Below are 14029 nucleotides of genomic sequence, written 5' to 3'. Positions count from 1 at the left end.
GAGGGGAAGGTGCTCCTGGGAAGAAGGGAGAGATGCTCCAGGGAAGCAATGGGTGCTGCAGGGAAGGGATGGGTGCCCCAGGGCAGGAATGGGTGCTGCAGGGAGGGAATGGGTGCTGCAGGGCAGGAATGGGTGCTGCAGGGCAGGAATGGGTGCTCCAGGGCAGGAATGGGTGCTGCAGGGAGGGAATGGGTGCTGCAGGGCAGGAATGGGTGCTGCAGGGCAGGAATGGGTGCTGCAGGGAGGGAATGGGTGCTCCAGGGAGGGAATGGGTGCTGCAGGGCAGGAATGGGTGCTCCAGGGCAGGAATGGGTGCTGCAGGGAGGGAATGGGTGCTGCAGGGCAGGAATGGGTGCTGCAGGGCAGGAATGAGTGCTGCAGGGAGGGAATGGGTGCTGCAGGGAGGGAATGGGTGCTGCAGGGCAGGAATGGGTGCTGCAGGGAGGGAATGGGTGCTCCAGGGAGGGAATGGGTGCTGCAGGGAGGGAATGGGTGCTCCAGGGAGGGAATGGGTGCTCCAGGGCAGGAATGGGTGCTGCAGGGCAGGAATGGGTGCTCCAGGGCAGGAATGGGTGCTGCAGGGAGGGAATGGGTGCTCCAGGGCAGGAATGGGTGCTGCAGGAGGGGCAGGTGCTCCTGGGAAGAAGGGCTGGCAGCTCGGGCCGGCGCGTGCGGTTCCTGTGCAGCTGCCTCTGATCCGATTATGTAAATGGCCCCGGAGCCGCGGGGAGCGCAGCGAGCACGGGAAATAAATAAATAGAGATGGAAATGCAAGAGCTTTGCTGGGAAGGTGACCTTCCCTCTGTGCTCTGGGTGCTGCCACAGCCAGCACCGGGTGCTCCTCTCCAGAGGCTGGGAGCATCACCTGGCCAGGTGGGGCTGGCAGTGATGGGGAAGGGTTTGGGCAGAGGCACAGTGGGCTGTGCTGGGCTGCTGTGGTACAGGTGAGGATTTCAGACGTGCTGGGTTTCAGTCTGGCTGTTGCAGGGCTTCAACTGAAGCCCAGAGCTCTGTGAGGCTCCTGTTGGTTCTGCTCCCTGCTGGAATCCCACCAGGCAGAGTCCAGGGATGCAGGAGCCCGGTGTCAGCAGGGCTGGGCAGCAGGCACAGAGAGCCAGGGCACAATCTGCACAATCTGCCACGGGGGAGGAGTGGGAGGTGTGTGAAAATAAGAAGCAACAAATCACCGGGATGAGAGGCCCAGAGGATCCGGAGCAGTGAGCTGAGTTGTGTAGACTCATCCAGGAGTGGGGAAAGCTCGGTCTCATCATTCAGCAGGAGACAGCAGGCAGGAGGGATGTGTGGATGCACTGAGGAAGCCAGTTTGGGCGTCAGGAAGAGCTCACAGGGCTGTGGGTGGTGATGGAAATAGGTTTTTAATGGGAATGGGGATGCTACGGCAGAGCTTTGTGCTTCCTCACGGAACAGAGTGTGGGGAGCAGCAGGGCAGGAGGGATGCCTGTGTCATTCCTGGGTTAGTTTGTGTTTTCCCTTGATGTTTCAGAGGAGCAAGGGTGCAGGAAGGCTCTGCCAGGCCAGTGCAGCCCAGACAAGGGAGGGTGAAAGGAGCAGGGGTGCAGTGCTGGGTGGGAGATGCTGCTCCAGCAGGGTTTGGTGCTGGGTGGGAGATGCTGCTCCAGCAGGGTTTGGAGAGAATGGAGCAGGCAGTCCCAGGGACAAAGGACTCACCTGCCCTCGAGAGGCACTGCTGGCCACCCCAGCCTGTCCTGCAGGGATGCCAGCACCCTCTTTGAGGCAGGCTCATTTCCCACCCTGCTTTTCCTTTCCCATGGGAATGAGCCTGCCTGGAGCAGCAGCACCTGAGGCATCAGCACAGAGCAGCCTCCATCCTTCAGGCCTGCCAGGAGGGCTTCCAGGGGTGTCAAACACGGAGCTGGAGCCAGAGTGAGGTGAACAACAGCATGTGCTGCCTCTCCTCCAGGAAAGGGCCCCCAGGCTGTCAGTTTAAGTCCCTCCAGGACAGCCAGCAGCATCCCAGAGGCTGCACCCTGCAGTCCCAGCAGGATTTCTCCCTGTGGATCCCTCCAGGGCTGTGCTTTGGCTCAGCAGCACTTTTGGGCTGGCCCTGTGTCGTGTGCCAGTAGCTCAAGGAGCCTCTGGCCTCTCCCTGCAGCCGCACTGGGCTCCTGGAGACTCTGAGGGGCATCTGCCTGGTGGGGTTGGTTTGTTTGGAGCCCTTTGGGTGCCTGTGATGGAATGAGCTGCCTGGGCACAAGATGTGCTTCCCCACAATGCCTCCTCTGCCTCCAGCTGCCCTGTGCGGCACTGAGCCCCCTCTGCCCCATGGGATGCTGCTGTGACTGATCCATACTCCCCACACTGTTTCCATATTAACTCAGGCAATGCTGAGCCCCTGCTCTGAGCAGCCCAGGTTGCCCAGCACAGCCTCCAGCGCGGTGTGTGACTCCTGGCTTTATGCAGTGGCAGATGATGGATACACCCTGTGAGTGTTTCTGTGCCTGCTTGGAAAGCTGCTCAGAGCTGGGAGGCAGCAGAGTGACCTGGGATCACCTCCTTGGAGTGCCCCTGGGGCCGGGCTGATGCTGTTGGTCCCTGCCTTGGGCACGTCCCTGTGCTGGAACTGCTTCCTGCTGTGCATGGACATTTGGTCTGTCCCTTGGGGTCCCCCAGCCCATCGTGGCACAGGCAGGATGATGGTCCTGACATCCTCCATCTGGGCAGCAGGGAGGCACCAGCAGGCTCCTGTGGATGAATGGATGTTTATCCCAGTTCATCCCAGTACAGCCAGTGGGCTGGACCTGTGCATTCAGGGGTTAATTCCAGCGCTGCAGCGAGAAAACTCCATCTTTAACCCCTGGATTTGCTGCTTCAGGGCAGGGATTCCCTCTGTGACCCCAGGCAGCTGCTCTGGTGCCCAGAGCCCCAGCAGAGCCCACAGGGGGTTTGTGTGTGCCCCTGGCAGGGGGATGGTGCAGGAGCTGTGCTGGCATGTGGCACCGGCTGTGTTAATTATCCGCGCTGCGCTAACGACGCGCACTAATCAGCGCCTCGCAAACCATGTCACCGACCCAGAAAAGCCCCGGCAGGGGGATTAAATCCCTAACCCAGCCCTAATCCCCTCGGAGGAGAGGAGAGGGCTGCAGCCAGGGCTCCGGGTGCCCTGCGTGCTCCTGCTGTGGAGGCGCTCGCAGGAAACAACTGGTGGGTGCTTTGCTCTTACTGGGGGAGAATGGGAGGTGACAGTGGCACCTGGGGTCTGTCCCTGCCTCAGGGGGGCTGGGGGAGTGGAAATGGGGAGATGGGAAGAGAGGAAGATGGGGAGATGAGAAAATGGGAGGATGTGGAGATGTGGAAATGGGGAGATGGGAAGATGTGGAAATGGGGAGATGTGAAATGTGGAAATGTGAAATGTGGAAATGGGGAGATGTGGAAATGGGGAGATGGGAAGATGTGGAAATGGGGAAATGTGGAGATGGGGAGATGTGCAAATGGGAAGATGGGGAGATGTGGAAATGGGGAAATGTGGAGCCTGGCCCCTGCTCTTGGAGCTGCTGTGCCTTTCCCGGAGCATCCTGTGATGCTTTTAAATGTAGAGGTGTGAGGGTTTCTCTGATCAGATCTGTTCAGACAGGCAGTGCCTTCCTCCCACTCCCTCCTCATCATCATTCCCTGAGTGCTTCCAACTGGATTTTATCAGGCTGAGTATCAGTACTGAGGGGTACTCAGCCCTCGTGTGTGGCTGTGGGGCCTCCGTGCTGCCCAGAGCTTTCAGTGGTGCTCCTGCTCACCCTGCTGTGGAGGTTTTCACCTTTCTTCCCCCTCTTCTCTCTCTTCCTCCTCCTCATTCTGTCCATCTGACCCCTCAGGAGATTTCAGTCTGTACCTCGTGCAAGAAGAGGGAGGATGAATCTGTCCCCACACCTGAGGGTGCCTCTTGCAGCTCCTCCCCCCTGGATGTTTTTGGCTGAGGGATGACTTTTGCACTGAGGAGAGCTGGGAGTGTTTGTGCCGTGCTGCTGGGTCAGCAGGGCTGTGTTGGTGGGCCCAGCACGGCCCTGCACTGTCAGCAGTGCCTGGGTTTGAGCAGCAGCTCTGCTGAGCCAGGAGCCGGCCCAGCCAGGCATCACCTCTGTGTTTACTGTGCCCAGGGATCCTCCTTGGGATCCCCATCCCTGCTGGAGGCTGGGGCAGGATGGGCCCTGGGGAGGGCAAATATCAGAGCATTGCTGGGTGAATCCCACAGGGGTTGTGTTTGCCTCTTCCCTGGGCTGCTACCCCGAGATGCTTCACTCCAGCTCCTTCCTCCAGCGTGTGTGGAAGGAAAAGGCTCTGGAATGGCCCCTCTGCTCTCCTGTGGATTTACCCAGGAGATGAGGGGGTTGTGGGGGGCTGCTGCTGCTGCTGTAGCCCCTCTCACACCGTGGGGGGTTTGCACAGGGCTGAATGTGAGGGACAATCCGAGGCAGATCCTGCAGATCCAGGGGCCGGAGATGCCCGTGGGCAGCGCCAGCTGCTCCTGCTGCCGAGCGCTTGCACAGATGCTCCTGCAGCCTGGGATCTGCTCCGTCAGGGATGAGCAGAGCAGCCAGCCAGAGCCTCAGGAAATCTGCCATGCTGGGAGCCATGGGCAGGACAGAGCTCTCTGGGCACACCAGCACCGGGATGGGGGCTCCAGGGGCCTGGAATGGGGGTGCAGACCCTGGGAGGATCCCCCACTGCTGGGGGGGCCTCGGGGCTTGGGCAAGGCAAGGAGAACAAGGAATGTGCAGCAGCCACTTGGAGGTACCTCCCTGCAGGGACAGAGCCAGTGCTGGGAGCTTCCCAGATGGGATTTTTGGGACAAGCGAGAGCACCAGGACAAGCCTGAGGATTTTCATGGCTGGAGGAGAGCAGGGAAGCTCTGCAGGGATACAGTTCTGGGATGGCCACCATGCAGCAGGAGGTCCCAGCTCAATCTCTGCTCCCAGAATATTTTCTATACTGGTCCCAGCGTGCCCTTGGCACCCTCTGGCATGGCCAGAGGTGCTGCTCAGTGAGCTTTGGGGTAGAAGGGTCAGCACCCCTGAAATTGTATCCAGCAATTTCTTTAGTTGTTTTCCCACCAGAAACCAGACTCAGATCCTTCCTGTGGCACAGTCCAGGCTGTAACCCCTGGGCAGCACTGGCTGTTCCCTTTCCCAGAGCCACCCTGACCATGCCCTCCTCTCCTGCCGGGTGCCGCTGACTCGGGATCGGTCCCTGATTCCTCCTCCACGGAGCTCCGTGGCGTTGGGATTAGAGGCTCTTAGCACAGCCAGCCTGTGGATTTGCCACTGTTTCCCACTAATCCCCTCCTTATTGCATGGGGTGGATTCCACAGCGCTCACAGCGGTGCTGCAGGCGGGGTCTGGGTGCTGGGCCAGCCCCAGTGCTTTGGGATGGGCTGTGGGGTGGGCTGTGGGATGGGCTTTGGGATGGGCTTTGGGATGAGCTTGGCTCTGGGAAACCCCTGGGCAGGGTGCATCTGATTGGAACAGTGGTGTGTCCTTGGCCTTTAAGGAGGTGGCCCAAAATAACATGGTAAGGTGGGAAAATTCCCAGATTCACAACCAGGAGGCAAGATCTGGCCCCATCACAGTGGGGATGTCTCCATCTTGGACACACCTATCCCAGATTTGTCTGTCTTGGACATCTCCACCATGGACATCTCTGGCTCCCAGGGAATCCATGAACCCCAGAGAGAAGCAGGCCCTGCTGGGGCACAAGGTGCCACATGGAATGGGACCATCAGGGATTTTGGGAGCACCTTGTTCAAGCACTGGGGGTCTGGCTGAGCTGCTGACAGTGGCATCAAGGGGTGAGCTGGAGCCTGCTCCAGTGTCTTCCCACTTCCTGCTGGCTCACTAAGGATCCTTCCCATCTCTGTGCTTTTTTGTAGCACCTATTTCCCCTGGATGCAGAAGGATAATTTTCCATGTTGAACTCACATTTTATGCAATGTCACCTTGGTTTGTCAGGGTGTCAAAACGTGCTGAGGCTCAGCCCAGCTCTCCCCACCAGCCCTGCCCCAGGCAGGAGCAGTTCCTGGTGTTTCCACATCGTGCTTCAGACAGCTGGACGCTGGCTGAGGGTCACTGCCAGGATTTGGGAGGATTTGCTGTTGTTTCAGCAGGCTGGGTTGCTGTGGTGCTGAGCAGCACCTGAGCAGGCTGTGGGTGCCATGGCTGTCATGGAGCAGATGCCCACACTCCAGACCATGTGTGATGGTTTGGGGTTCAGGTTGGCTCTGTCCTTTTATTTCCCCTTTGCTTGCTGCTCAGAGTGTTTTTTGGGGGAAGGAAGGACAAATTAACCCTCTGTGGGTGCAGTGGCAGATTGTGGCTCTGTGTCTCACCCCTCTGAACCCAGATGGCTTCAGCCCCATCCCTGGAAGTGTTCAAGGTTGGGCAGTGCCACTGTTCACAGGGGTCTGAGGGTGAGGGAAGAGACGAGGATCTGACTCCATGTTTCAGAAGGCTTGATTTATTATTTTATTATATATATTATATTAAAACTATACTAAAAGAATAGAAAAAAGGGTTTTATCAGAAGGCTAGCTAGGAATAGAAAAAGAAAAGAATTATAACAAAGGCTTGTGGCTCGGACTCTGTCTGAGCCAGCTGACTGTGATTGGCCATTAATTAGAAACAACTAACATGAGTTAATCAAAGATCTACTTGTTGTATTTTACAGCAGCAGATAATCATTGTTTACATTTGTTCCTGAGGCGTCTCAGCTTCTCAGGAGGAAAAATCCTAAGGAAAGGATTTTCATAAAAGATGTCTGTGACAGGACAGGGCTCGGAGCAGCCTATGGGAGGTGTCCCTGCCCTTGGAGGGCGTGGAAGGAGATGAGCTCCAAGGTCCCTTCCCAGCCACCCCGTGATGCTGATTCTCTGCTTTGTGCTGAGTGCAGAGCCAAACAAAGGCCCTTCCCTGGGGGCTGTTGTGCAGCAGCAGCAGCAGCAGCAGCTGTGTCCCAGGGTTTTGATGACTCCAGGAAGGAAGGGAGCACTTATCTGCCAGGCACTCGAACAGAGCTCTGTCCCTGCTGAGTGCGGTGACGGCTCCTGCTCTGTGATTCACCCTACAACAGGAGATGATTGAACCATCTGGCACTTGCCTCCTCTCCTGGGCCTTGAAGTGCTCCTTGTCCCATGCTTGAGGAGCAGGAGGTGTTGGTCCCACAACAGCAGGCACTTCCCTGCTGGATTTTTCCTGCCCAAAGGTTGGATTTGTGTGGGATTCTGGGGCAGCTGGGATTGCAGGTGTGAGCTCATTCCCTCAGCATCCAGCAGCCTTGTGCTGGAAACTGGGAATGCTCAGCTGTTGGGGCTGCGGCTGCCCCAGAGGCTGTCACCGTTTGGGGACCCCAGATATTGTTCCCTGGCAGGGTGGGCAGGCCCTGGCACAGGGTGCCCAGAGCAGCTGGGGCTGCCCCTGGATCCCTGGCAGTGCCCAAGGCCAGGCTGGATGGGGTTTGGAGCATCCTGGGGCAATGGAAGGTGTCCCTGCCGTGGGAGTGGGATGAGATAAAATGAGCTTTAAGGTCCCTTCCAGCCAAGCCATTCCATGATTGTATGAAGTCTGGCAGGCCTTGCTGTGATCATTTACCCTTTCAAGCTAATTAACCTCATCTCTTTGTTCCTTCCACCCGATTTTGACTGTTTGCTCCACTGAGGAAGCCGAGATCCCCGAGGGTATGTGACACCAGCACCTTGGCAGGACACGGGTGACCTCGGGTGATTGTTCTCCACTGCATGAATAATCCCGGGGCTGTTAACGACGTTCCCATTAGCCAGCAACAAGCTGTGAAATCGGGATATTTGCCGTGACAAATGTGTGAAAGGTGCTAAATGTGCCCTTGGCAGCTGCTGGGCACAGGGAGGGACCGCAGAGCTGATGGCACCAAGCGATGCCTCCTGCTCCCGGCAGCATCTCAGTGGCACTTTGCCTCTTCCTCCAGGAATTTGCAGGAGCCTCGATGGTATTTTTCCATTTCTTTTGGCTGTGCCTCCCTGTCTTGGCTGGGATTTGCAGTTCCATTGGCCAGTGCTGGATTAGGACCTGCCACAACTTTGTCCAGCCATGGAGAGGATGAGAAACCACCCCTGTCCCTCCTGCCCCATGGTTGCAGGGAACACTGGCGTTCCCTGAGATCAGGAACTGCACAGGGATGGAGCTTGCTTTTATCTCTGGTCACTGGTGACCTGTCAGCCCGGCTGCTGCTCCCCAGCCCCACCTGTGCTGTGATGATGCTGAGGCAGAACAGCCTTTGGAACTTCAGGGTTTGAAATCCAGGTCATGTTCTGTCACCTCCTGTACCTGCTGCCCCTCTGCGAGTGGGAGGCAGCAGTTTGGATGCTGTGGAGGATTAACCCGGTCTCCTGATGGGGTGAGAAGCATGTGGGGATGGGCACAGCATCCTGTGGCCTTTCCTCTCTGCTCTTACGGAGCAGCTCTGAGGACGGGGAGTGCCTCTGTCAGAGAGATCTGTACGTGGTATCAGCTCTCCCCATGTGCAGTAAGGAAATCCACTGGGGAGGGAGAGCATTCCTACCTGGAACAACAGCTCAACGCTCCTCAGTCTGGACTCCAAGCCTGACATCTTTATTTAGATATAATGAGAGTTGAATTGCTTAAAAAGAGAGCGTGGATCCTGGGAGAGCTTTGAGAATGGTTGTACCTTCATGGCCTCGACTCCTCAGCCCCACAGCTCATTGGAGAGTCACTTTTCCTGCACTTCCATCCTTCAGCCTGGGCTCTGTGCCCTCCTTTGGGTGCATTCCTCAAGGAGCCCTTGCTGCTGTCCTGTGTCCCTGTGCAGCCTCTGTGGGTTTGTGGCTGAGTCTTGCTTCCAGCCCCCAGCAAGTTCAGCTGGAGCTAAATTTAGCCAGCTCTCCATGAGAATTTCATAAGCTGGATTGTGAGGTGTTGCTCCTGCTCAGTGGCTGGGATTGTCTGTACCTTGGGAACACCAAGGCAGGGGATTAATGCTGGCAGTGAGTGATGAGCTGGGATATTCATGTCTGAGCTCCTCATCCCAGTGCCCTGCAGCCCTTGTTCCATACAGGGATGAGTTTTGGCTCAGGACTGAGCTCAGTTGTCAGAGACTGAGGAAAGATCCCCTGATCCCTGTTTGGTGGTGCTCCCCCCTTCAGTGGGCATCCTTGTGGGACTTGGCACTGTCTGGCTCTAGGGGGTGTAAACCCAAATTAATCACTTTAATTTGCTTGGCTGCTGGTGGCAGCAGTGGGGGCTGAGTTTGGCAGATTCCTCTTGCAGGATATTCTCCCCTCTCCACTCCTGGCATCACTTCTCTCCCAAGGAGCACACAGGGTCCTTGTTTGGTTATCCAGATCCTTTGATCCAGGTTTGGATCAAGCCATTGTCTGAATCACAGAGGAGGAGGCTTCAGAGAGGGGCCCCTAGAGCCTTTCAAAACCAGGGAATAATCCCTGTGTGTATCCCAGCTCCTGAATCCACATGGACACCATGGTGGGATGCAGCATGGACCGTGCATTGTCCTGAGCTGCTCCATGGAAGCTCCACAGCCCATGGTGGGATCTGTGGCCTCATGAGGACCATCCTGCTCCTTCCCAAACCTCCCCATGCTCTGCACTGCTGACAGCCATTCTCCATCACTTGGATTTTTTATCTGGCTGTAAATGAAGCCCAGTGGTGCAGGTTTCCCTTTGGGATGCAGCATGGAGTCCTCCTTGAAGCTCTGGGATGGGAGATTCCGAGGTGTTTCCTGCTGTTTTTCACTAGGATGTTGATTCCCATCACCTACTGGAGCAAGTTCTGCTCCCAGCCCTGCCTCCCCATGGCTCCTCCATAATTACCTCCTTTCCCCCTAATTCCCTGTTCCAGCCCGTGGTTAATTGCACTAGGATAATTACAGGTGATCTCGATTTAAAGTGCTCAGCCCTGAGCCTGGAGCAGGCGGCAGTTCCCACCCTCGGTGCCAAACTGGGCATTTCTGTGCCTGCTGCCTGTGGAGCTGGACCTTTGGAGCAGATAATGAGCTTTGCTGGGGTGGGAAGGTCATGGCCATATCCCATTATTTGCCCTGGTTTCATCCTCTTAGCCCAGTGCATCCATGGGACACACAGAGCCAGCCCGGGATGGTGTCACTGGGAAGGGCCAGGGCAGGGTCCCCTGGGCTTTGGGCTGTGGGAGGCTCCCAGAAGGATTTTGGGGTGGGGAGGAGCTGAGTTGTTTGCAGAGGAGGAGGTGAAAACATCACCCTGAGAGTGTGGGGTCTGGTCTGGCCTCTGAGAGCATCAACCATTCCCCAGCCCTGCCAAGGCCACCACTGCCCCTGTCCCCAAGTGCCACATCCACATGGCTGTTAAATCCCTGCGGGGATGGGCACTCCAACCCTGCTCTGGGCAGCTGTGCCAGTGCCTGACCATCCTTTCCAGGAAGGAATGTTCCCAAAATCCCCCCTGCCCCTGCCCTGGCCCAGCCTGAGGCCGTTCCCTCTGCTCCTGTCCCTGTTCCCTGGAGCACAGCCTGACCCCCCCGGCTGTCCCCTCCTGTCAGAAGCTGTGCAGAGCCACAAGGGCCCCCTGAGCCTCCTTTGCTCCAGGCTGAGCCCCTGCCCAGCTCCCTCAGCCTCTCCTGGGGCTCCAGCCCCTTCCCAGCTCCGTTCCCTGCCCTGGACACGCTCCAGCCCCTCCAGGTCTCTCCTGTCAGGAGGGTCCCAGGGCTGATCCCAGTTTTGAACACATGTGAGATGGAAGCACAGCCAGGAATTTGGGGGGACAGGACCCTGAGCCCTCCCTGCCTTCAGTGGGAAAAGCATCAAAAGGGTGGAGAGGGGACACATGCAGGGTCTGATCCCTCCATGCTCCAGTGTATGTCAAGCAAAACCTTAAAGGAAAAACTTCTTTCCCTGGACAAGTCTCAAATCCTGCTCCTGTCCAAGGGAAAGGTTTGATGAAAAACTGATGAACTGGAGCTTTTCTTGGACAAATCCTGGTAAAATCAGAGCACTTCATGGAAACTGAAGCCCTGAATCTTCTGCTTGACCAGGAGTTGCCTCGATCCTCAGGTGCCACCTGCAGCCCAAATGCTGAGTAACCAAGCCAAGAGCTGGATGAATCATCTGTGGAATCCAAATAGCTGGAAACAGAAAATAAGCAAGTCCTGGGAATGTTGTAGTCAGTCTGTCAGACATCCAAAACTCTCTGGATGTCTCTGAATAGGTTTGAGTTTTTCAGCTAGCATTTATCCATTGGACTCCCTTGCTATGACAAGGAATTGCACAAGCACAGTTAATTTCCCTTCTCGCTGCCAGCTCCTGGAGAATTTCCATAAAAATCCTGTTTCTCTACTTTGAAACACAAGAAGAAGTTCAGTGTGTTGCATCTGGCAGGGATTTGGGGCGGGAGGAGCAGCCCTGCCTGCGTGCTCAGCTGCGCGTGGCGCTGATGGCAGAGGAAGCAGCGAGGCCACGGGAACTCAGGGTTTCATCCAAAATAGAAAATAACCTAAAAATAGAGCTGTGAGGGCCTGGCTGTGCTGTGAGGCCATTGTGTGGGATGTGGCAGTGTGGGACAGCCAGCAGTGTCCCCATGTCCCAGCCCTGCTCCCGGACAGCTCCTGCTGGCAGTGCAGCACAGCTGGGCCGGTGGTGCCAGTCCTGGGGGGCTTTGGGGAGGGGGATGGTGCCAAGGGGTTCTGCCAGCCTGGGTTGTGGTGTCCCAGCTGTCCCCTGCCTGGTGGCACAGGATGGATGCTGGGTGTACTGCAAGGCTTGGAGCACTCCCTGAGCCCTCCTGCCCTGTGCCCTGTGTGTCTGCGGGGTCCCCATGGCTGGGGGTCCCCCAGGCTCACTGGGGAGGGGAATGGGGGTTCTGGCCATGGTGGATGTGCTGCAGGGGCCAGGCCCTGGGCTGTGTCCTGGGCTGTGCAGCTCTGGGGAGAGCTGGGTATCCTTCCTCTCTGCCTCCCTGGAGCACAGGGATTGCTGGCTCCTGGCTTGAGTAGCCCAGAGCAGCTGTGGCTGCCCCTGGAGCCCTGGATGTGTTCAAGGAACAGGGCTTGGAGCAGCCTGGGCTAGTGGAAGGTGTCCCTGTCCATGGAATTGGATGATCTTTAGGTCCCTTCCAGCCCAATTTGTTCCATGATTCTGTGATCCTCTCCTGTCTGTCCCATCCAGCTTCTCCTCATTTGCTGAGTTTGGTCATGAAGGTGCCAGTCAAGACCTTTGGGCTTGGTTGAGGGATGTGAGAGCTCCTGAGGAGCACAGTGGGCTCAGGGCTGGGGACAGGGACAGGGCCAGGCTGCCATGGCCAGCTGTCCCTGTTGCAGCCACCTCCTGGGGGATGGTTCAGCTTTGGATGGCCAGAGCTGAGCTGTGGATATGGGAATTGAGCACAGCTCTGGGAGTTGGTAAAAGCCCTCTCCTGGGAGAGGAGCAGGAGGGGGTGTTGGGGTCCCCATGTGCTGTGACACCCCTGGCTGAGCTGTCCCCTGTCACAGACATCTTTTAAGGAAAATCTTTTCCTTAGGATTTTTCCTCCTGAGAAGCTGAGAGGCCTCAGGAACAAAATGTAAATAATGATTATCTGCTGCTGTGGAATGCAACAAGTAGATCTTTGATTGGCCCATGTTGATTGTTTCTAATTAATGGCCAATCACAGCCCAGCTGGCTTGGACACAGAGCTGAGCCACAAGCCTTTGTCGTTATTCTTTCCTATTCTTTTCTTAGCTAGCCTTCAGATGAAATCCTTTCTTCTATTCTTTTAGTACAGTTTTAATGTAATATATATAATAAAATAATAAATCAAGTCTTCTGAAACGTGGAGTCAGATCCTCATCTCTTCCCTCATCCTCAGACACCTGTGAACACTGTCACTGTCCCTGTGTGCTGTGACACCCCTGGCTGAGCTGTCCCTGTCTTGGTTTGGAAAGCCAGGAGTCTGCTAAGGAAGGCAGGAGCCGCCCCTCAAATGGAGAATGTAAACCCTCTCCACCCCTCCCCATTGCTATAAATTTTAAATAAGGGGCTCTCAGGCAAAAATATGGGAGCAGGAAATAGCAGTTCTTTAATAGGGAAAAGAAAAAAAAACCCACAAAGGATAAAATAAACAATGTACTACACTAGAACAACACTGCCAGAGTCAGAACCCAGCCTGACACCGTGTGGGTCAGGGTGTTGGTGGCAGTCCCATTGGAATTGTGGCTCAGCCTTCCTGCAGTGTCAGGGGTGGTTCTGCTGGAGCAGGGATCCTGTAGAGAAGGATGGATTCTTCCTCTGAAGATCCAGGGGAAGGAGAGGCAGCTGCTGCTCCTCTGGGGAATCCAGTGGAGAAGCCGTGCTGGTGTCTCAAAACCTCTGGATTATATCTGGGTAGGAATGCTTGGCTCCTCCCTCTGGGCTCACATCTCCCAATGGGATGCTGTAGTTCTTATCAGCCATGCAGGGACATTCAATAGCTGTTATCAGCAATGTCCCCTCCCGAGGGAGGTGTGATTGTGGTCACTCAGAGAGAGAGATAAGGCAAACTGCCCACTTGACAAAGGGAATCTGCCATACAGAGGGTAATGGAAAACATCTTGCATTGCAATCTTCAACAGCTCGGTGTGCTGGGACACCCCTGGCTGTGCTGTGACACCCCAGGCTGAGCTGTCCCCTGTGCTGTGACACTCCTGGCTGAGCTGTCCCTTCCCTGCAGGCCTGCCGTGATTTCCTGGACCTCGCCGAGAGCCACAGCCGGAAATGGCAGCGGCTGCTGCAGCATGAGCGGGAGCAGCGGATCCGCCTGGAGGAGACCATCGAGCAGCTAGCCAAGCAGCACAACAGCTTGGAGAGAGCCTGCCGAGGGGCACCCGGGCTGGCCACGGGCACTGCCAGCAGCGCCAGCGCCGCCAAGGGTGAGCTACAGCCCGGGCTGGGACGGGGGCTGGGAGGGACAGGGATGTTGGGGGATCCTGGGATGGGACAGGGCTGTTAGGGGATGCTGGGATGGCACAGGGCTGTTAGGGATCACTGGGATGGGACGGGGATGTTAGGGGAT

At 56.6% G+C, this 14029-nt stretch overlaps 1 protein-coding gene across 6 annotated transcripts in view; it reads left to right on the top strand.

The window, feature by feature from the left end:
* The window catches only part of OSBP2 (oxysterol binding protein 2), a 105191-nt gene that overhangs the window by 76718 nt on the left and 14444 nt on the right, over positions 1–14029 (top strand). For all 6 annotated transcript variants that reach the window (XM_054288581.1, XM_054288580.1, XM_054288585.1 and 3 more), the window contains one exon: positions 13688–13886. In XM_054288581.1, coding sequence (XP_054144556.1) covers positions 13688–13886 — 199 coding nt within the window. The remainder of the gene's footprint in view (positions 1–13687; positions 13887–14029) is intronic.

This window comes from Melozone crissalis, unplaced genomic scaffold (assembly GCF_028551555.1).
Source record: "Melozone crissalis strain CALT ecotype California unplaced genomic scaffold, PUWL_Pcris_2 ptg000063l_1, whole genome shotgun sequence".
In the NCBI taxonomy this organism is placed as follows: domain Eukaryota; kingdom Metazoa; phylum Chordata; class Aves; order Passeriformes; family Passerellidae; genus Melozone; species Melozone crissalis.
Note: the sequence above shows the minus strand (reverse complement) of the source record. Positions and strands in the feature narration are given on the sequence as shown.